Below are 24,887 nucleotides of genomic sequence, written 5' to 3'. Positions count from 1 at the left end.
TTGATTTATCCAATGACATTGTCTCCTAGTAGTTTTAGACTATCTTAATGTATCCTTAATGGCGGCATTTGGAACATAAGCAATGACTTCAGCTCCGACTAAATAGGTCGGAAAGATTTAACTGCTTTAACAAGAGCATAAGCTTGCTTTTCATTTATATCATAATTAAGTTCAACAGCTTGTAAACTTTTGGTAAAAAATGCAATCCGTTGCTCATGCCCCTCACCGTTCATTTGTAACATAACAACGGCTATAGTATGGTAAGAAGCAAACAAAAATATTTGAAAAGGCTTCTTAAAGTTAGGAGATTTCAGAATTGGAGCTTCTTTTATAGCTTTCTTTATTTTAGCGAATGCCCCTACAGCTTCATTATCCCAAGTGATCTTTGCTCCCTTTTTAAGCATCTCAGCAATAGGTTTAATGATCTCAACAAAATTAGAAACAAATCTTCTTACAAAGTTAATTTGCCCAAGGAATGATTGGATTCCCTTGGTTGTTTTAGGTATTTGAATATAGTCGATGGCTGCTACCCTTTCTGGATCAATTCTTACCCCTTAGAGACAATATGACCTAATAGTTTCCCTTCAGTGACTCCAAATTGACATTTTTTAGGGTTTAAAGAAATTCCAAATTCAAGGGCTCGTATGAAAATTTTCTCCAAATGCTTACAATGATCCTCCACTCTTTTCAAGTAAGCACTGAGGTCATCCTGATAAACTACCATAATCCAATCAATTAATCTATCGAAAGCAACATCCATTGCTCTTTGAAAAGTAGCTCCCGCATTCGTTAATCCGAAAGGCATCGTAGCATATACGTAAGTACCCCAAGGAGTTGTGAAAGCAGTCTTATACTGTTCAGACTCTTTAACTTTAACTTGATTATGGCCCGAAAATTCGTCCATCATGGATAATAGTTCATTACCAGTTACTTTTTGCAATAAGATTTCCATATTAGGTAATGCAGAATTATCTTTAAGAGAAGATATGTTCAAATTTCTGAAATCTATACATATCTTATATTGCCGTTCTTCTTTCTCACAGGCACTAAATTTGAAACCCATGTAGAGTGCCTAATAGTTTTCATGATTTCGACATCTCTTAACTTAATGAGTTCATCTTTCATTTTTGGGGCTAGGGTTGGATTTATTGGGTGTTGTCTCTGTCTAAAAGGTTTCGCATTAGGTTTTAAGGGTATTTCATGTTGAAACAAGTCTTCCCTATAAGCTTTAAGTTCATTGTAACTCTAAGCAAAGACATGTCTGTATTTTCTTAACAAAGAAATCAGGTCAGCCCTAATCTTGGATGACAACTTCTTCCCTATATAAACCTTTTTAGGAGAATTCTCACTTCTTAAGTTTATTTCCTCAATATCGTTTTGGATTTTAGTGGATTGGCTATTATTCACACTTTCTCTTTCATCAAAGGTCCTTTCTAAGGCTACTAGACCTTTTGGTATTTTGTTTGTTTTTAATTGCGCTATTTCTTTTCCAAATAGTATTGCCTTACCATCCTCTTCTTCCACACATCCGTTCCAATCAATGAACTGATTTTCATAATCCTCCTGACAAGTTAAAAACCCAATAATATCTTTGTCATCTTCAAAGACTTGCCAGTTTTGTACGTTATCTGGTATTGAAGGTCTGTTTTTCATTTCCACTTGAATGACCTCATCAAATGGAAGATCGATTTGTCTAATAGCAAGGTTGGCCATTATATCAGCCAAGTAGTTAGCTGACCTATCAATCCATTTTATAGAAAAAGCATCAAAAAATTCTAACAAATCCCATACATAATTATGATATTGTTTTAACCTTGGTTTCCTAGTTGAAAACTTATGCCTAATTTGAGAAACAATCAAATCTGAATCTCCTAAACCAACAACTTAATCCCATAAGCCTTAGCAATATCAAGACCAATAATCAAAGCCTCATATTCAGCAATATTGTTAGTACACTCAAAATTCAATAGGAAAGAAAATTTAAACATTTTACCTGATGGCGAAATAAATATAACACCAGCCCCATTTCCCCATCAAAAAACATTTGCCAAATGTTATTACAATCTTCTTTCGCATGAATTGAAATTGGATTAATAGTTTTAGAAGTAGGTTTAGTTATGCTTACCTGGAAATTATCCATGTCGGAGTGGCAAAAGTTGACTTCAAGATCCGGAATATAATCCTCAACCAGGTAATACAACCGGGGTTCCCTCTCAATTCTGATTTCTTTTCCCCCAACTGGTATAGTAGCATATGAAAAATTTAGTTGTACATGACCACCAACCAAATTCGACCACTGTCTAGATAAAAACATGCCATAACTCGCTGATATCTCAACTACAGTGATGTCAGTCCTGTATGATATAATGGAGAAATGATGGAAAACGAAATTCAACATGTTTAATAATTCCAACTACTGGCATAGAAATATTATCCATAGCATAGCATTTACCAAAAGGAGTATCAACATTGAGACCTATTTCTTTCATTACATCAGCATACATGATATTAACTGCTGCGCCAGAATCAATCATACAATTCTTTATCAGCAATGTTAAATAAGATGGGTCTACTTGATTTGACTTTTTATTCAATGTTGTTCCTAGATACACAATAGGTGGTTCCTCATTATTTCTTGTATCATTTTTATTACTAACATCTTCTATGCTAGATAATATCTTTGAAGTTTCATCCCTGTAATCAGAAAATTTCATCATTTCCATTAGAGGAATAGTTATTTTCAACTGAGACAATGCATGATTCATAAAATTATAACAGTAATCTATTTGCTTACCGTTACTGTGCGTAACCGGCTGTTTGGTTGGCCTAGAAGACTGATTATTTTCTTTCTGCTTACCCTAAGCTTGATTACCAAATTTTCTAGATGTTTCAACCTGTTGTTGATTTTTTGCAAATATACCGGCAGGATTACCTTGATCAACACTATTGTCTTTATTTCTCCTTTGGTAGGTATAAGCCTTCCTTTCTTCTACTATCAATGTACGTAAGATAGGTATATCTTCATCATCTGAAAACACTTGCTGAATACAACGTTGCTGATTAGAACCCCTGTAGTAACAATCAAAATTTTGGTCCTCGTCTGTAGAATCATCTTCATCTCTACCCCACAATGGTTCTGACGATATGGCGTTAACCACAGGTTTTTCTTCACTTTCCTAATTTTCCTCCTCAAAAATAGATTGTGTAACAATGCAATATTTAGGATCATGGGGCAGCCCGCATACATCACACCATGGCCCGTCATCAACAATGTTGATTTTTTTTAAAGGATCAAGGATGTCTTTAGCATAATTTGGTCTTTCTGGTTTCCCATCCTTCTAATTTGTATTATAAGGCATGTCTTGAAGTCTTACCCTGTCATTTCTATGGAATGATTGTTGTTCATTTCTATTTTGTTTTACCTTTATTTCTTTTAGCATATCCATTATCTCTTTTGGTTCATGTTTCTTAGGGTTTTTAGGATTATATAATTTTATATCATCCCTTTTGTTGATTCTGCCTACTGCTTTCCTATCATTTTTAATTGTCATGGCAACTTTGAAATCTTGCGGCAACGAAGAGGGTCTTTGAGATCTTATCTCATAATGAGTTTTACTATCAAATACACTTAAGTAGAAATCAATAAAAAATGAATCCACCGGTCTAGTCTCCCTTGGAATCCTGTTGAGAACTTTGTTGAGTCTTTTGTTAAATCCTGATACTGACTCATTTGTATTCTTCTTAATACTTGTTAATTCATGTGATGCAAAAGATGTGTCATTGTGATCACCAAATTGCTCAAACAAATGATCCACAAAATCACACCATCTAGAAATGGAACCATCCGGCAAACTTCTATACCATTCTGCAACATCCACAGTTAATGATTGTATGAAAAGTTTCATGAATACATCTTCGTGATCTTCCTCAAAATCTTCAATAACATTTTTCAGATTAATCAAATGTCACTTAGTTGATTCTATTCCGCTTCTTGAAAACTTAGGAATAGCATTCTTTAAGTCGTTTGATATTGGATTTGGATATCCTCTGATCCCATTGCAATCAAGCTGTCTATATCTTTCAATTGCCATAGGCTGCCTTATTGCTTGATTTCTAATGCCATGATTTTGCCCCATATGACCTTGGGTGTTTTGATTGTTATTATTATGATTCAAACCATAGGGTTGTCTAATGTTTCCACCATTTTGCAAAACTCCTTTGGTATGTTGCCCATTATTCCAAGCCCGTTCGTTATTATGGAAATGTCTGTTAAAATTATTGTTTTTATTCTTATCCCTTTTATTCTCATATAATGGATTAACATGGCTAGTGGCAAATTGTGATTCTAGATTCTTTCTATGGGGTGGATTGTACTTCGATGACGTATTTACTTCATTTTGCATTTGATCAGACCTTTGTTCCCTCCACCTATCTGACTTTTCTTCATTACAAGCTTTTCTAGTTGGGGAAGCAATAAGATCCTTTGATATCCCTATTTTTGCGAGGATATCATCTGGCTACATTTTTAATGTTTTGGCTAATATTGCATTGTTACCATTCGTTGTTTTAGCCATTTTCTTTATAATCATATCCCATTGCATTATTTGTTCTTGCTCTTCGTCATCCTCAATACGAGTTATCTCGCATTTTGGCTCTTCATCTACCCTATGAATGTGAAAAAATGGATTACAATTTTCTTCATCCTTTTTAGGACTGTTATGACTTGATTCACACATCTCGGGTTGTTTGTTGGTCCTTTCCTGAAAGTTTCTGTGTCCTATGTAAAACATTTTTGACTTTGGATTTTTAACTTTCTTCATTCTTGGTTTTTTCTCAAAAGTTAACTGCTCAAGTCTTTTAGGTTAGGGATTCATTGATCTTCTTCCCCACATACACCTCAAAAGCAAAGAAATGCTCTTCAACAAAATATATCAATCAAACATAATAGAGTCGCCTGTTTCCTTTTAAAAAGAAAGAAATAAATGCCTAGGTGTTTAACCAGCAAAGGAAATAAATGCCTAGGTGTTTAACCAACAAAGTTAATGCCAATAATAACTTGAGAATGATTTTCACAAAATCGTGTTTAAATGAAACTGTAGACTAGTTTGATGGAGTAAGTATGCAAAGCTTACTTGCGACTTTTTCCCCAGTAGAGTCGTCAATCTGTTGGTTATCAAAATCGTTGATTAGAAATCTACGAGCCTTGCCTGCTCAATGCTGAGATATCTAATCGATTTTGGCCAACTTGATAGGATGAATCAAACTGACTTAAATCTTTTGCGTTTTTTGCTCCCGTAAACCAAGGCCTGTACACCTGATCCTGGATAGTAAAACTTGGATCCAAGATGTTTTATGGCGAATAGATTATAATGCAAAGGCAATCTCCTTAAATGGCAAGATTCTAAGGATAAAACTTCTGGATTACGAATGTTGAATAATCTTCGAATTTTAATTACTTTAGTGGAGTTGTGAATTGCTGAAAGGAAAAATTTAAAATGAATTACTAAAACAGGTAACTATCAAATCCTTCGAAGAAATAGATTAGAAAATTGCCAGCACATGAATTGAGAAGCATGAACAGTTATAAATGATTAGTGCCAAATTTCAAATGGGCAATAGAGTCAATAGTATACGTTTTCACATACAATTTTATGATATACAATATTTGTAAACAATTCAGTTATCATGATGCATCAAATTATTTCACTTTTATGCGTACTTAAACTAGTCTATAATGTTTTAACCTATAAAATGTTAAAATAGATACAAATATGAAAACAATTTTATTTTAGAATATTTGTATTTATTAAGTTCAAATAACAGTGAACAATTCGATCTGCTTATTGTGATAATGAATTATTAATAAGAAGTAAAATGATTCACAAAAGATGAACTATATAATGTTCAACTCAAACGTAAATGAAATTCTTACTGATTTTACTGCAAGAAAGTCGTGTTGAAGACACCCAATAATTGACGCTCTATTCAACACAATTTCTCACAATATTTGAAATATATGTCCAACACCCTCAATATGCACGAGCTTAGTTCGACCAATCTTTCTCAGAAGATAAATTTGATAATATTTGCTTCAGAATGTACAGAGCTTTTTATTTTAAAAATTTGAATGGGAGTGAATGGTAGTCTTTTGAACCTTATATTACATATATTTATAGAGGAATAAAAAGCACCAGTTATGTTTTCAAACATCGCACCTCTTCAAAACTAATAACTAACCAATGTTGATTAACTTTTAATATGGTTTGAATTTTAATTGGCGGTAGTATTTCAATTTTTCTCCCATGGATAATAATTTTTTTATGCGATATCCTCCAATCTTGTGGGCGTTTTTATGCTATAATGTTCATCCTCCAAGTGTTAATCCGCATGGAAATCTCCTTTGCTGCCCTCCTGCATGTGAAGACTTCCACACCCGATCATATACTTGCCATAAAAATACGAAAATAGAACGATTGCATAAACGACACTATATTTTTATTTTTGATATCCCCAACGATGGGAACAACAACCGCGACCAACAGATGAAGGAAATCTCCCGCAATCACTCACGGTGACTCCTCCAACATACGCTTTGTTGCCCTACTAACTTAGGCGCCAATGGTGAACAGATACACGAGTGATTCCGACCTGATATGGAATGAATAAAATGAAGACTGTGAATCATCCAGCCCTAATCTGTGTCTTCAGTATTCCTTGCCGGCATCATTGCTGTCTGTATTGGATGAGAGACGAGGCATAGACTCCTCATTTGATCGTCTGCTATTCAGATTTTCCCAATATATAAACCCCTATGCCTTCATCGCAGGTCCTCCTCCTTGATCAAAATTCTTGTCACTGTACATCGTTATTGCTTTGTAGTGAATACCGTCTCAAAAGTGTTGCTGTATATTTATAATTTTATTCCACTTGAATACATTATTTGTAACTTTCCGCATGTAGTTTACATGTTCAGCAAAGCATATTAAATACTGACATGGCTCCTCACTGTTTTCTTATAGAAATCTCATTCTGATGCAAAGTACCAAGTATTCATGTATATAGCCATATCCCCAAATAAAATTCTTGAGTGATTGCTGTGCAACTCTATGAAAGTTGGGAGTCAATGATATATAAAGACAGTTTGGAGGCTTCTATTGCAGATTTGACGATTTGTAATGAGATTAAATAGGCATCTCTGATCCTCTCTCCCCTTTAAAATAAGCAAAGTGTATATAACATGGTTGGAATAACACCCATTGAAATGCCTTTCTCAGGTCTCCTCTAGTTCTCTAAACTGCTGGTTCCGTTCTTATGAACAAATTCCTGATCTGAACCTTGCAATGATGTCCGGCACCAAATAAGCCTCAGAAGTAATAAGATTTTTGTTTCTCTCACGAACATATAATCTCATAACATTAATCTGATATTTTTCAATGACTGTATCTGAATAGATAAATGCCACACATAGGTAAGAATAGGACGAAACCACACACACTCATAATATTAGCAACCTGATCAGGTAATTAAAAGAGAAAATATGACTAAAATGAGGCACGAATTAGGTAAACCAAATTTGGAAATAACAGAAGTTAAAGTCGGAAAAACTTAAAGCTTGATCGTATGCTACAAAATTATAATGGAGACTCATGAATTTTGGCTCCATCAGATGCAAGGATCAACCAAGCTTTTAGATGTAGCCCATGAATGTGCAAACTTGGATGCAACATTTCAGGATCTTACTATAATCACAGATGATGATGTTAATAGCATCATGGCATGTGCATCTAGCACAAGTGGGGTCTTGTTTGGCTCAAATGAACTTGCAAGTCTTGCAGTAGAATGAGATGATGAGAATGTGAAATGTCTTGAGAATTATGATTCTGAATGCCTGAATTTGATTAGTGAATCTTGAGTCTTGACTCTTGATTCATCAATATTGAATCATGAACAAAGTTCTGATTTTGTAATTCAAATTGCATTGGAATCTTGAAATTGAGTAATTTACCAATTAGTTATTTCAATTTTTATATTTGTCACTGTGTTTGTGAAGTTTGTAGTTGAACTATCAATGGTGAAGTATTATTCTATGGAATGGTTTAACTTTATTTTTGGATATTTCTTGCATTTCTTTGCATATAAAAATTATAGTAGATATATGTGCGCACATGCGCATCGGAACCCTGCACCCGCATCAGAATTAGAACCAGAATCTGTAACTTATTCAACAATAATTAGCCCACGAGGATCAAAATAATAGGCTAATCCCTCAAACTCTGATGCTAGCAAAAATGGGGACATTACAAATGACTTTGATGATCATTAAAAGTTAAATATAACAATATTACTTTACTAAGTTTGTGTATCTGATGCAAATAACTGTCCTAGGCATGAGTCTTTGACAAACATATTTCCAAGTACGGTCTCTAGTAGGACGAGTCCCTATAGTGTACAGTGGCATTGCTAGGGCAAAGCTTGAGGCTAAACTTGATCCAAAAGCTTCTCAGTAGATTCTTAACATTATTTATATAATGTGTTGGATTGTTGTTGCTACCCAGTTTTTGTTTTTTTTAATTAAATCCAAGCGAAGAAGCTACTCAAATTTCCCATTTTTAAATCAATATTTATTGACAATCCCCTTGTAAAAGGGACATCTTGCATAAAAGCTTCATTCCAATGAACTCTTTAATTGTAGAACCAAATGGTTGACGTTCAAAGTTCAAGTTAAGAGCCCATATTTTTCAGATTGAAAGTGTAAGTTTGGGTCAGTGATTCAACAGTTCAAACATGTAGGCCCATTCAAAGATACAGTTTAGTGATTTGATTAAAGGGATGCAGTTCTAGGGGTGTATACAACTCAAATACAACATATTCATGGAATTCATCAACTCAAAGAAGTCAAATTGTAGAACAATTCTAGTCTTTAAGAATCTCCCATTGGCCCAAATGGAGGAAGCACTTTAACATGCATGGTATGATGAATGACACTCTGTTTTGCACCAAATGAAGCCTATGACATGCTCAAGAATTTGAAACATCTACATAGAGATTGATTCTAGACCCAACATGCTTTACTAGGGAAAATTTGAAGTATCCCTAATAACTATTGACCCAAAATTATGGTTAATTAGTTCATCAAAATTATCTGATGATGAAGCTCACAGGCTCAATATATTCTTTTGGGTTCAGAACTGTTAGAGGCCCGCATGGAGGAAGACAACGATATGTTCACAAAATGTCAATGTCTAGGAAATCGAAAGAAAAGCACTACAAGCAACAGAAATGGGCAAGGTCACGATTTGGTTAGTGTCTTTTGTGTATTTGGGAGAAATCTGAATCTGACTCAATGCACAGTCAATTAATTATGAAGACCCTGTTCATTCACATTGCCACATCAACAATACATGTGAAGGCTCTCGTAATCCAAATTCACACTTAGGAATTCCCCCCTCCTTCCACACATCTTATTGTGATCCATATTAAACAAAGACCCTTGATATTTAAGACAAGATTTCTAAGTTTCTTTGAAGACTGGACAATCATTGTCATATGTATAAAGTCCAGGATAAGCATCGGAGATGATCGAAACCATAGCCCCAAGCTTGGTTTCCACCAGGCATAGAGGAAGACTGATTCAACATTGTCGAAGTGATTTCCGCAAACCATGGGTTCATGTAAATGAACGTGCTCTCTCCAGTAAAGGTAGAGGAGATAGGTCAAAAATAAATTGATGAAGGGTTTTGAGCAGCAATAAGATTGAATGGATGCAAGATCAATTTTAATCAACAGGTAAAAAGTGATTAAGTAACAAAGAATTCTTGCCCGTCTATACTTCAACGGCCCTTTCGCTTTTATGGAGGGATCCCAAAGATGAAAGTCAACATCATTGAAGTAATCTAAATATGAGCTATTGAAGAACATGTTCAATCTTTGTGTATGCATCGCCAACATAAGCGGTCCAAAGAATTGGAGTCATCATGAATGTAACCATGAACAAAGATTATGAGGCCCCATGACATGGTTCGAGCTCTGTTTATCACTCTGGTCTCTTAAGCACCATTGACTATATCTTGGACATATTGCGAAGAACACCAGGTCTTCCAACACACAAAAGGAGCATGAATGAGTATGATTAGTCTATAACACCCATTTAGAAGAATCCGGTTTGCAGAAGACTTTTGTGAACAGAGATGTCCGATTTGGTAAAATATATTTGTAGCGAGTTTCGGTGCATTGGGATTTGATGGATTGGTAATTATGTGTGCTTGGTTTCCACTATTGCCTTTGGGGAACATGTTTGTTATGTGTGAATTAAAAGGACATGATTGCTCTCGAATATGGAGGACCTGATATCTTTCGAAGGAGCAGTTTAATTTCAAAGAATGAATATTCATCAAAGACAATATTCAAGTGTAAGTCCAGTTGGCATAGACAGAATGGCTCGAGAGTTACAACTATTATGGTAACATAACACCTAGTTGGCACAGACAAAATGGCTCGAGAGTTACAACTATTATGGTAACATAACACGCAACTGAATATTAATAGTTACAAAATCCACATTGGAATAAGATGGGGATTGGGTCAATGAAAGTGCATGGAGAATAACCACAGAATGTTTGGCGAAATGCAAACTATTATAAGAGGCTGAGCAAGTTGGGATTTCTGAAAAGACTACGGAAAATGAGAAGTTTGGTGTTGCTGAGACTCGAAGATTGGAATTCGCAGCCTCCAGCAGCATTGAGTAGTATACTTGGCTGAAGTGATACCATGTGTTGACAGGAAACAGATAAAATATGGTCCCATGGGTTTTAACCACAAGAGAAAATGATGCAAATAAGATTTCCCCCTTCGATTATGTTTTTGTGAGACATAAGCTAGTAAAGGTATTGGTTTGGGCAGTTATTTTAGTTTCCATACCATTATCCTAGATGGTAACCAAAAACCTATTTGATGAGTGGGCCTGACATTGAATTCGAATCATAGCAAATTATAGCACTGGATAGAATGTTTAATTCTTATGATTTAACATTATATCTACCAAAGTGATGAAATAGAAAATGGTATATCAGCGAGATGTGCAAAACATGACACATGGACAATCATTGCCAAATACACTACTTTTATGGAAGAAAAGTAAAGATTACCGACGAAGAGCTTTGTGAAACAAGAAAAGAGGCTTTACAAGAATGTTAATAAATCATTATTATAATCCAGTTATGTAACTAATTAAAGAGCCGGTGAAAGTATTTATGCAAAGAGGATCTTCAAGGGAGGGCTTCTTTTTTTGGTAGTGATGAGGGTACATGGAGAGTAAAAACACTTGTTTGAGTATTGATTGTAATGGAGATAGGAGGGATTTGGTTTGTTTTGCTTTGTTTTACTAGGTAGCTTAATAGGATTTCAAGGACAAAATGATCTTGTGGTTGTTCTTGTTATATGTTTGAAATAAAGAGGAACACACACACACACACACACATAATTAGATCTAGAAGTCCAAACATTTATTTCTCTGATAGAAATAGATTAGGTGGTCATTTCTTTCATATTTTAAATACCACTCAGTATTGCCATGTCAAGTGAATGAATCTGTCGGGTTGTGTCATCATGTTCTGCAGATGTAGACATTTAAGTTCCCTCTATTTCTCTGCAATAGGGAGGATTTTGTGAGTGGTCTATTGGCCATTTGTTGGTTTTCCCCTCAATTATTCATACCTGAAAACACATTCATTATATATTGATGAGTGAATGTCAATAGCTTTTGTGTCTTCAGGTTAAAGATATAATTTGCATTCAATTCATTGAATATCTTATAGGAGGGAGCTGTACCTCACAATTCAGAGGAAAGCTATCAATCCCATGATAGTCTTTCAAACTCTTAGTTGAGTTTGTTCTTCATTGTGGGCATTATGAGTTATTCTTTATAATTCTTTTCGAAGGAGAAATCTATTTACTAATTGATTTTTGGCGACTCTGTTGGGGAAGAAAGCAAAGCTTCAGTGCTTTCTTTATTCAGAAATCTGAAGGTGCCTCCCTGAGGATAGAGGTTGGCGACTCTGGGTTTATTTGGTTAAAGACATCCAGTGTAAACATGGCCTTGATTGCAACTCAATCATGGTAGCTACATTTTGGCCCTTTTGCTTTGTGTCATCACATAGCCATGCCTGCAGACTCAGGAAGGTACTTTCCTAAATTTGTTGGAGAGAATAGTCAAGATTCTGAAACCCACATCCAAGCATTTAATATTGCTTGTGGGATCCTTGGCATTTTGGAAGATGTGTTTGTTCACTTGTTTGCTGAATCCTTGGTTGGCACTAGCTCAATTTGGTTCCAACATTTAGAGAATTGGTGCATTACAAGTTGGGATGCCTTGGAAGATAAGTTTCTTGCAAGATTTAAACCAGCAGTAGATGTGGGTTACTTGTGTCAAATCTTCAAGATTCAGAAAAAAGGAACTGTAAAAATGAGATACTTTGTGGATAGGTTTAAGCAATCATTGGCAAAAATTCCACTAGTCGATCAGCCCAGCCAAGCCAACGTACCACTGATTTTAATTGCAGCATTGCATCCAGAAGTCAAATTTTATCTCAAAAGAAGCAAGGTATGTGACCTGGAAATTGCTAAACAAGTGGCTATTAGAATTGAAGATGATTTATTATTTTCGTGTTGGTTTCAACAAAATGATTTTTCAAAAGTTACATATAAAGGATCAAGATTAGAAGATGAGGAGTTTATGCCTGGCAATATTGGTTTCTCAAGGGATGGCTGCTACAACCTGGAAAGGGAAACATTTTTCAGCAAAGAATGTTGGAAAAAGTATTGTATGATTTAGACTACTCAAGTGATGAAGAAGATGAATTCTCTGCGCCATCAAAGATCTCAGCAAGACCCGTCAAAGAACAATCCCTTGGTAATACAACTCAACAAACAATTACATTTTCAGATTTATGTCAGCTAGGAAGTCTTCAAGAGGATCATATCATAGAAGGCTCGAGTTATAACAATGCATTATACCTACTAGATGAATATGATGAAGACCGAAAGGTAAGAGATAATTTCTCTTTGAGTTGTATGATTCTCAATCAACTGGTGAAAATGTGTTTTCTTTCCATGAAGACAAACTGGATTTTTTTAACCTTGAGATTGATTTCACAAACAATTATAGCACTGAAGTAGAATGTTGTGAACAAGTGGTCATATAGATATTGAATCCGAGCCTTGGGCCAATCATGAACCTGTAGAGAATGTATTTGCTCTTGTTCCCACTAGTGGTTGTCTTCATGACAATTGAAATGTTGGTCTTTATATGCAAACCATGGGTGAATATCTTTTAGCCTGCAAGAAAGGAGATCCTCAAGAGACATCCGAAATAGATCAACAAGCTGAGGTGATTAAAGAGGAAGAGTCATCATCTCTTTTGCTTAGTGATGCTTCCATGTTTGACAAAATTGATGCAGCCTATAACATTTCTGATCTATGTGAAAATGAGATTGAGTTGGACCAAGTTACGTAGGCAGATTTTCTCCAAATGAGTGGCTCTAGTTGGCCTGAAACTAAACACAGAGTTGCAGTAGATTATAGTCAAGAAGCATGTGGTGGAAAGAGGATTCTTGATTGCAAATCTATTCGCTGAGGTTTGTTGCATATGGTGAACATTTGGTGTAATCTCCTATTGATCCTAAGTCGGCAAATGCCTTTCAAGGGTGTTCATCTCCTTTGCAGCGGTACATACTTCTCCCAGCCAGTGAATGATTTTATGTGAGTCGCTTTCTGCCCCATCTCATAAGTTAGGATTTTCCTGCTTGTACATATTTGTTAAAAAGTTTGGCTTTGCAAGTTTTGTTGTGCATAGATTAGTTTGTCAGGGTTTGTGGTGGTGTTAGCTTAGGTGCTTTGGCTTGGTGTGTTGCCCTGCTCCCGTCCACCCTCTCTGCAAGCAGCTCCCTATGCTCTATTTTTATCAACTCTAATCCCAATGGCAGTAGGCACTGGCCTTTTATCAAAAAAGCTTTTGGATTCTCTATGTCCTTCCAGTCCATGCCCCCAGTCAGAGCTAGTTGTTGGATTGCCTTTGGCACCTAACTTTTAAATTTTTAAAAATCAAGAAGCTGCTCAAATTCCCCATCTTTAAATCAATATTTGTCGACAATCCTCTTGTAAAAGGGACATCTTGTATGAAAACATCATTCTGATGATGTAGAACCAAAAGGTTGGGGTTCAAAGGTCAAGTTCAGAACACAGGTTTGTCAGATCAGAAGTATAAGTTCAGGTCAGAGATTCAATAGTTCAAACAAGCAGGCCCATTCAAAGGTACAACTCAGTGATTTGATCAAAGGGATGCAGTTTTAGGGTGTATACAGTTCAAATTCAGCATATCCGTGGAATTCATCATCTCAAATAGTGTAAAACAATTCCAGTCTTTTCGAATCTCTTATTAGCCCAAATGGAGGAAGCACTTAACATGCATGTTATGACGAATCATGCTCTGGTTTGCACCAAACAAAGCCCATGAGATGCTCAAGGATCTGAAACATCTACATAGAGATCGATTCTAGACTCAACATGCGGTAGTAGGGAAAATTTGCAGTATCCCTAATAAACTATTGAACCAGAATTATGGTTAATCAGTTCCTCAAAATTGTCTTATGATAAAGCTCATGGGTTCGATATATTCTTTTGGGATTGTTAGAACTGTCAGAGGTCTGCATGGAGGAAGACAATGATATGTTCACAAAAATGTCAATGTTTGGGGAATCGAAAGCAAAGCACTGCGATCCAGTAACAAAAATGGGCAAGGCCTTGATTTGGTCAATGTCTTTTGTGTACTTGGGAGAAATCTGAATCTGACCCGATGCACAGTCAATTAATTATGAAGCTCCCCCTCATTCACATTGCCATGCCAATAATACATGTGAAGGCTCTCATAATCTAAATTTGACCCGATGCACAGTCAATTAATTATGAAGCTCCCACTCATTCACATTGCCATGCCAACAATACATGTGAAGGCTCTCATAATCTAAATTCACACTCTGGAATTCCCCCCCACGCATCTTATTGCGATCCATATTAAGCAAAAACCCTTGATATTTGTTGAGGTTTAAGGATCGCTGCTAACGTACTAAGCACTGCCTGATTACATTTGGCGTGTGTTCCAAAGGCAGCAACCTCTTGTATTTATAATGAGCATAAGCCATGAGGAGACATGTCCCTTCATGGGACATGTTTATTCATTAACTAGATAATTAATATAATAACAAATATATATATATATATATTTCTCTCATATAATAATAAACTTATATCTTACATATAATAAACACGCATATAAATTATATCTCATATATAATTATATATATTAATAGGTTTGTTCGACTGGAGCTACCAAACATTATTACTCCCTCTTAGCTAGGGAGGATAAACACTTGACATATATTACACCATTGGTAATATTAGGAGTGACAACTTTTCAAGATATCTTTGATTAGAAGATATCCACCATTTTGATATCACATTTGATATTGTGAGTATTGGCACATCAGAATATCAACACATGATATTTACCAAATACTCCAAGCATTGGCCTATCAGAATATCAACATATGATATTCACCAAGTACTCAATAAGGTAATGGCCTGCAAAATATCAACACATGATATTCACCAAATACCTATCATATATCTATATAAACAACTCATAGACCATCATTGAATGACATCTAACACTTAGTTGTTGATTTACAAGATATAATCCATCATGATCTATTTCAACATTTACATAAATGTGTATCATGACTTAAGTTATTGTAAGATCGTTACCTTCCAATAACTTATGCAAATACAAGTGATAATTATTTGGAAGTCATCGTTTCCTCATGATGTACACAAGGGGTAGGCCCATTAAATCATGCAGTCACACGCATGATACCAAAAGTTTACATGAAGTCAAAACTCCCTCTAATTCTGATATGATCAAAAGATCTTCAAAGATCAACTAAATCATCTCCTCTATCTCTCCTTCAGACCGATGTTTCAGACTCTCTCTAAACATCAATCTTCTGAGCTCCTTTACCTTTGAAGAAGTGTTGGACTTCTTCTGAATCTAATATAAATTCTCCCTTTTCCTGCAATAACATTCTCGGAGGAAAATAACAAGGCAAATAACTCTTATAATATGTATTGAAAATAAAAATAAGAGAGAGACTACAATAATACTCAATAAAAAATTTTTCCAATAAAATATAGATAATTATAAACTAATGTCATTCCCTCTTATCTTACGTTGAGAATAATCCCCATTATTCCATTATAGATAGATATCTAATTTAAATATATACATTGAATATATATATATACACATTCCATCTTCTATGTATATATCTTTAATCCATGTTTTCACATATTATTTTCTTATTAACGCCACATCTAAAATGACCAATTTCACTTATATTCATCTGAAATAAACAATTTATACTTACCTCAGACCTTGGTAACGTTAATGGCTTATTTGGTGGATTCTATAATGTTTTATTGACCGACATCAATACTCACTTGTGGTGGGTCATTGAGTGTCACTATTTTTTATTTTGGTGTGTCCACGAGAAATCTTAGTGTTTGTAGTGGGACCAAGGTCATTAACCTTGGGATCTTCTAGTAGACTCAAAGTAGGCCCGATCACCTAATAAATTGCCAAAGTTGGCATATGATTATGCGTAAGCTTGTGGAGTCCGCCTAAATTGTACTTGTGTGGTCAATATCACTAAGGATGACGTGGCAACAAGGGCGGTTTGTTTGTAGTGTACTATCACTATTCAAGAGTTTGTCTGCAACAAATTCTTCTCATGTCCCTTATACCTTCGATTGCCCTCGTATGCGAGTGTCGTGTGGATGCCATGTAGTCAGTTTTGAATGTCTTCATAATTTTGGCGTAAGCTCTTTGTTTGTTTACGCTACACCTTATGATGGGTTGCCTCCTTTATACATACTTGAAAATGTTTTGTGTATGTCCTTTTGAGATCTTTGTGTCTTGATGTCCTCAACTTTTCAATTTGATCTTGTTCTTTGTAGAGATTTATTTTCCCTCAATTGTTCAAATGCACATCCACAACAATGATGTGGACTCAATTATTTGTGTCGTGTCAGATTTATTTTGCCTGCTAATCTCTCTCGTTCGGTCTTGTGTGGACCTGATGTGTTATGGAGGGCTTCTTCTATCCCTCAAAATGTTGTTTTTATCCTTTTTGTACAAACTTTCATCCACACTATCAAACAACAAGGATTCACATAGTGGTTGCGAAGGATGGTAGCGGTGAGCATAGAAGCATTCAGTCAGTAGCGGATGCGGCTTCTGTGAAGAGTAAGACAAGCTATGTGATCCACATAAAAGTAGGGGTGTAAGAGAACATGGATATTTCAAAGCACAACCTCATGTTCATTGGAGATGGCAAGAATGTCAGTGTCATTAACAACAACTGAAATGCTCATGATGGCTATACAACTTTTCATAGCGCAACTGTGAGTGAGTCTTCTTTTTGTCTCTATATTTTGATCCCGTTCTTCATGTTCAATCCTATCTTACATTTTCAACGTAGCTTTGATACCATGTTGAGGTTTGAGGATCGCTGTACATGTACTAAGAACTGCCTGATTTTTTTTGGTATGTGTGTTCCACAGGCAGAAACCTCTTCTATTTTTAATGAGCATAAGCCATGAGGAGATATGTCGCTTCATGGGACATGTCTATTTATTAATTAGATAATTAATATAATAACAAATTTAAATATAGCTATATAGATCATTATTATATTAATTTCTTTCATATAATAATAAACTTATATATAATGAACATGTATATAATGAACACATATATAAATTATAACTCATATAATTATATATATTCATAGGTTTATTCGACCGAAGCTACCAAACATCAACAATATTTAAGAGAAGATTTCTAAGTTTCTTCAAAGACCGGACAATCAATGAAATGTGTGTAAAGTCCGGGATAAGCATTGAAGATGATTGAAAGCACAGTGCCAATCTTGATCTCAACCTGGCATCGAGGAAGATTGATTCAACATTGGCAAAGTGATTTCTGCAAACCAGGGCTTCATGTAAATGAACATGCTTCGTCCACTAAAGGTAGAGGCAATAGGTCAAAAAACAATTGATGAAGGGTTCGAGCAGCAATAAGACTGAATGGATGCAAGATCAATTAAAATCAATAAGAAAAAATGATTAACAAAGAATTCTTGCCAGTCTATAATTCAATGGTCCTTTAGCTTTTATGGAGGGATCCAAAAGATGAAAGTCAGCGTCATTAAATTAATCTCAATATGAGCTATCAGAGAACATATTCGATCTTTGTGTCTGCATTGCCAACATAAGCGGTCCTATGAATTGGAGCCATGATGAATGTAACTGTGAATAGAGACTATGAGGCCCCATGAAACGATTTGAACTCTGCTTACCACTCCAAGTTCTTGAGCACCATTGACTATATCTTGGACATATTATATCTAATGTGTTGCGGAGAACACCAGGTCTTCCAGCACACAAACAGAGCATGACTGAGTATGATTAGTCGACAATGCCCATTTAGAAGCATCCTTCTGTAAATAGAGATGTCCAATTTGCTAAAATATGTTTGTAGCGGGTTTCAGTGCATTGGGATTTGATGGATTGGTAGTTATGTGCACTTGGTCTCCACTATTACCTTTGGTGAACATACTTGTTACGTGTGAATTGACAGGGTGCAGTTGCGCTGAATACAAATGACCCAATATCTTTCAAAGGAGCAGTTTAATTTCAAAAAATGGATATTCATCAAAGACAATTTTCAAATGCAAGTCTAGTTGACACAGACAGAATGGCCCAAGAGTTATAGCTATTGTGGTAACATAACACACAACTAAATATTAATAGTTATGGAATCCACATAGAAATAAGATGGGGATTGGGTCAATGAAAGTACGTGGAGAATAACCACACAATGTTTGCAAAATGCAGACTATTATAAGAGGTAGAGCAAGTTGGGATTTGTGGAAAGACTACAGAAAATGAGAAGTGCTGAGACTCAAAGATTGGAATTCCCAGCCTCTGGCAACATTGAGTAGTATACTTGGCTGAAGTGATACCATGTGTAGCAAGGAAACATATAAACTATGGTCCCGTGGGTTTTAATTATAAGAGAAAATGATGCAAATAAGATTCCCCACTTCGATTATGTTTTTGTGAGACATAAGCTAGTAAAGGTATCGGTCTGGGTAGTTATTTTAGTTTCCATACAGTTATGCTGGACAGTGATTAGAAATGTATTTGATGAGTGGGCTGTTGGACTAACCGTCAATGTTCCCCTTTGGGATTCATGACATGGCTTAACCACCTCCTGTGTTCTATAAGTCTAGTGGTTTTATTAGGCATTGAAAGGTCGATCTTTTGGTGCAATGACAACTCTAGCTTGTAACTAGTGGTATCAGAGCTTGGTCACAGGTTCAAATCTCCTCGGGTAACGCTGAGTGGGGGGGGGGATTGTTGGACTAACCGCCTATGTTCCCCTTTGGGATTTGTGACATGGCTTAACCGCCTCCTGTGTTCTATAAGTCTAGTGGTTGTAACGGGCATTGAAAGGTCGATCTTTTGGTGCAATGACAACTCTAACTTGTAACATGGGCGTGACAATAAATTCAAATCATAGAGAATTATAGCACTATAATGTTTAATTCTTATGATTAAACATTATATCTACCAAAGTGATGAAATAGAAAATGGTATATTAGCGAGATGTGCAGAACACGACACATGGGCATTATTAAACATTATGTCTATCAAAGTGATGAAATAGAAAGTGGTATATCAGCGAGGTGCAGATGTGCGGAACACAGCACATGGACATTCATTGCCAAATACACTATCTTTAAGGAAGAAAAGTAAAGATTATCGGCAAAAAGCTATGTGAAACAAGAAAATAGACTTTTGAATAATGTTAATAAAACATTATTAGTATCCAGTTTTGAAATTGATTAAAGAGCCAGTGGAAGTATTTATGCAAAGAGGATCTTCAGGGAAGGGGTTCTTTTCCCGGCAGTCATGATGCTACAGGGAGAGGAAAAACATTTTTCTGAGTATTGATTGTAATGGAGACTCGGGTGCTACATCCCAAAGCTTTTCGGGCCCCTTCTTGTACTTAGGATCCTTCCGTGACAACAAGCGCAAATTGTTGTGAATGAACACAAGGTCTTCTGATTTTTTTGGAGCCAACCGGTTGCGTTTGATTGAGTGGATAAAGGAGTAAGTACTCCAATTCCGCTCAGCGGCAGAAGACCTGGCAACCTAAAGAGAAATTAAAAATTATCAATACAACAATCAAGATAAATAAATTAAATAATAAATTCAAGGAATTGAGAATGTTAACCTTAAGCTTAATTTTACAAACTTACTTGGGATAGGACCTTTATGGAAAGAGGTTGGAGGTATGTGAAGGCTTGCCCATGAAGGTACCACCATTTGATGGCACCCATCCTGCTTTGGTCTGCTATGGCAATAGGGTTGAAATCCTCACGTGAGTTGAAAGCAGCAAATTCACTGCTCACAATTGCCCCAATCTCTGGATGTTGGAATATCTTAGCTAGTGCCCTCTTATACCCATCTACAACCTCTGCATCTCTAAATGGTGGCACTCTACCTGGAAGGCAAAGTACATCTACACTATAGTACCTGGGGATAACAAAAGATAATTGAACACTATCAAATATCAATAGCACAAACATTGTATAAAATAAGCACAAACATTTGATAAGAACTACAGTACCTCGGGGATAGAGCATATGCAAGGAGGTGCAAAGGTGTGGTCATCTTGTTCCATCGATGATGAACAATTTTTTCCACCTTCTTGTAAAGGGTGTCCTCATGATCATTCTCCCTCCTCTGTATGACCTAAGATATGAAATATGAATAATAATTATAATTAGTGAATAAGTCAATTTAAACTTTAGAATCTAGATATATCTCAAATAAAAAATTGTTGTAAAAGAGCGTAAAACTTGCCATTTTAATTTTTTCCAGCATACTATCCATGGAATCATAAATATCCCCAAGGCATGACTCATCACTATCTGCGAAGCGAAGCATTGCCATTATTGGATTGGTGATTTCCAACACATAACTCACAAGACCCCACCAATCCCCATCTAGTATCATTCTTCTCACATTTAAAGCCCTTGTTGTATTGGAATTCTTCCAAATGCCCCATTGGGGGCTAATGACCATATGCTTCAATGCTTCTTTTATCTTCACAAGTCGTCTCAAGACGATTGTGTGAGAGGCAAAGCGGGTTTCAACAACCTAAGAACATGTTAAACTCAAGTTAGTAAAACATTTAAAAATTAAAACATGTTAATGTAAACAACAACAAAAATTAATAATTGTGGAATCCAATAATATTCAATTATACATTAAATATAAAAATTTACCTTCAATAACTCCAAGTTCGAGAAACTCCTAAAAATTGCTTGTGACATGTGGTGATTTGTCACAAACATTTGAATCTCTTCAGCTTCCTCATATATCTGTTTCACCCAATCTATTTCGGTGCCAATTGCTTTCATCACTAAATTGAGAGAGTGGACGGTGCATGGTGTCCAAAAGATATGATCATATCTAGACTCTACAATTATCCCTACAACCCTGCAAACTTTTGCATTGTCCGTGACCACTTGGACAACATAATCAGGACCCACTGACTCTATGGCATCAATGAGAATGCGTGAAATAAATTCTGCATCTTTCACTTGCCCTTCACAATCAACTGCCTTCAAGAACATTGCCCCCTTAGGGCATACAACAATAACATTGATCAATGGACGGTTTCTACAATCTTTCCAACCATCCAAAATAATACACACCCGATTGAACCCAAAAATCTCTTATTGGTTGAAGTTGAGCCTCTACATTTTTCCTCTCATCATGTAATATGGTAGTGCGCAACTTCTCATAACCAGGCGGTTTGTAACCATGGGGTGCATCATTTATTGCTTCCACCATCTCCCTAAAATAAGGTGATCTAGCAAAATTAAATGAAACACCATTTGCAATTAAACAATGTCCAATTTTGTGATCAGCAATGTCTCTCTTTTCAATTTGGAATGCCCTATCTAGTGGGCCTCTCTTGCGGGTGAGTGGAGATGGGTCTTCATCTTCATCATTTGTAGTTGGCATAGGCAAAAAAGGATGTGTTCTTGTGTTTGTTTGATCAGATGATGGTGTTGGTATATTTGCTTTTTTTGGAAGCGCCATGTTTTGCTTTTGCAACTGCTCTATCAGCATCATCTTGCTCTTTTGCTAATGCTGCTATTTGTGCAGTTGGTAATCCCTTCTTATCACTACCTTGACACATGTGAATTCCTTCACCCGCAGGGCCCAAAAAATGTAGTTTCACTCGGGAATAGGAGTTTCTATGTTGTATGTTGCAAAAATTACATTTCCATATGTATGCCCCACCCCCAGGACATTGTGCAACTCTTGTTGTGTGTCTCCATAAAGGAGACCCCTTATCAATTTTGAAGCTTGGTGATGCAGCCCCACCGCCACCCACTGAGCCTTGACTACTCATTGTTCTATTCTTGCAATCTAGAAAAAAAAAAGTGAAAGAAAACCATGCTTCACACTTGCACAAAAACTTGAAAATTTGGAAAACTAAAAATAAATCAATAATCTATGAAAGAATTCAAGAATATGGTTGAAATGCATATCTTAAACACTTCTTGCAAGGTATTTGAAGCTCCACAACTGATCTCCTTCGAATCCAAGCACTTCACTTCAAACTAGCAAGTATGAGAGAGCAAAATGAGAGAACGAAATAGAGAGCAAATGAACTTGCATTGTGATTTAGAGGGTCGTTTTTAGGGTTTAGGGCCTTTAGGACAAAAAAAAAAATTAAAAAATGATAATGGGCCCATGTTTTTGCAAGTTTCTCTTGTCATTGCCGCAGATTCACATGGATCCGCGCGTGGATCCTCGAGGATCTGGCCAGGATTTGTAATCCTGCCTATGGATCCTTGGCCCACGGATCCTTACGGATCCACAGGCAATGTTACGAATCCTGCCCGGATCCTCACGGATCCATACGTGGATCCGGATCCGAATCGGACCCGAGTCCGGATCCGGCCATTTCCAGGCGAATTCGGTAACTAAGGGCTTCTGTTCTTCACTTACCTAGGCTTTCGTTCTTCTCTTAGCCCCTGTTCAATCTCTCAAGCTAATCTTTCTTTGTATCTTCTCTGTAAGTACTCCTTACATAATTTGCCGATTTGGGTTTGTGGTTGGATTCGGGATTGAGAATGCGATTTGTGGATTTTCCTTTTTCCCATTATGATTTGTAAGGATTCGTGAGTACACACACGAATGCGCGAATCTGGTAACTAGTTATAAATATAATATTAATCAAAATGTTTAGGCTATATGCCTTATAAAAACAAGCCAATGACAGTGGTGGCATGAAAAAGGGGGAAAAAACTGATGGTTTTAATTGGGAGACCTTTTTACAATTTTCACAATTAAACGCCTATTTCAACATTGTAAAGTCTCATGCTATATAATAGATTTTAGCTTATTCATAGGTAAATTCTTTAATTTTGTATTCAAACTCTACAGATTATTTACAACAGCACAGATGTTCACAATATTTGGTGGCACATCACATGTAAAGAAGTGTAGCATCAAAGTTTTCAGCACCAAAATTTTACTGTGAAGAAGCAATATGGGCCCAAACCATGTAAAATGTGTAACACGTGACTGAAGATTTGGTGCAAATGCAAATATTGTAGAAGGCATTGAATTAATTTAATTAATTAGTGAATATTTATTATGAAATTTAACTGTGGAAAGCTTGTATTGAATGTGCAGGTGTGGTGTGATTCAGGATATCCTCGGTTGGTACAAATGCCAATAGAAATAGCCTTAACAGGGAAAATAAGCAAGCATTGTGCATACCTCAAAGAGGATGAACTCAATAGACCAGGGGTGGAGTTCTATGTAGGCTGTGATCCTTTGGCATCTTTGTGCAAACTTTAAAGGATTTACAGTATTTCTCAACAGATTTTGTGGGGCCACCTAATAGGAATCTTTGAAATTTGATATTTCTGTTAAGATATGTGCTGCAATATTTTTCCTAATATTCAAGTCATAAACTGGCCTTACATTCTTTTGGTGTCACTTTTGAATGTAGTCTCATTACTTGGGCAAGGCCATAGGAAAATATCCATAAAATGTGTCCACTGCACTGGGCCTGAGATATGTATGACACAAATGAGTGAATTGAGTGGTATGTCATTTGTCATGGAGGCTTATAGAAAGTTTGTCAAAGAATGCAAAACATAGTAGCAGGACATGGAACACAACAATGGTACAAACTAGGAAGTCACTTTATTTGGTGCTTTTCAATTATATGACTTAAATTGAGAATGAGAAAACTGCTGTAATGGCTTGATGTAAATATAAAATTAAGCCAAAAAGTTTCCACTAGCATGTGATTCATATTTATTCAATCACATAATGCTTTTTAAAGTACAACTGTTTATTAACCAACACTTCTTCCAGATTTTTTACTGACATGTTGAGTAGCAGATATGGCCACATTTGATGAGGTAGGAAAATCTGTAGTGTGTTTTAATGTCTTTTACTACTATGGTGTGAAGTGAATTTTTAAACATTTGTGTGATTAGAGAAGCAAAGAATTTTATGAAAATATTTTAACGTATGCATCATTTACATTAAGGATGCTTTGAAAATGGAAGCTGCCAATTGATCTCCAAAGTGCAAATAATGGAAATGAACTAAATGAGAAGTTGTTGTAGTAGTTTATTCATGAAATGGGTAGCTTCTGTACGACAATA

The 24,887-nt window shown here is 35.9% G+C and overlaps 1 protein-coding gene across 2 annotated transcripts in view; it reads left to right on the top strand.

Annotated features, from left to right (window-relative positions):
* Positions 1–24,516, top strand: part of LOC149568666 (membrane-associated progesterone-binding protein 4-like) — a 106,283-nt gene extending 81,767 nt beyond the window's left edge. For both annotated transcript variants that reach the window (XM_089821546.1, XM_089821545.1), the window contains exon 8: positions 23,899–24,516. In XM_089821546.1, coding sequence (XP_089677672.1) covers positions 23,899–24,066 — 168 coding nt within the window. In that variant the 3' untranslated portion in view covers positions 24,067–24,516. The remainder of the gene's footprint in view (positions 1–23,898) is intronic.
* The last annotated feature ends 371 nt before the right edge of the window (positions 24,517–24,887 follow it).

This window comes from Cupressus sempervirens, chromosome 3, assembly GCF_028749045.1.
Source record: "Cupressus sempervirens isolate cs-2001-9-10 chromosome 3, ASM2874904v1, whole genome shotgun sequence".
Classification (NCBI taxonomy): Eukaryota; Viridiplantae; Streptophyta; class Pinopsida; order Cupressales; family Cupressaceae; genus Cupressus; species Cupressus sempervirens.
The sequence above is the reverse complement of the archived record's forward strand: the minus strand, read 5'-3'. Positions and strand labels throughout refer to the sequence as shown.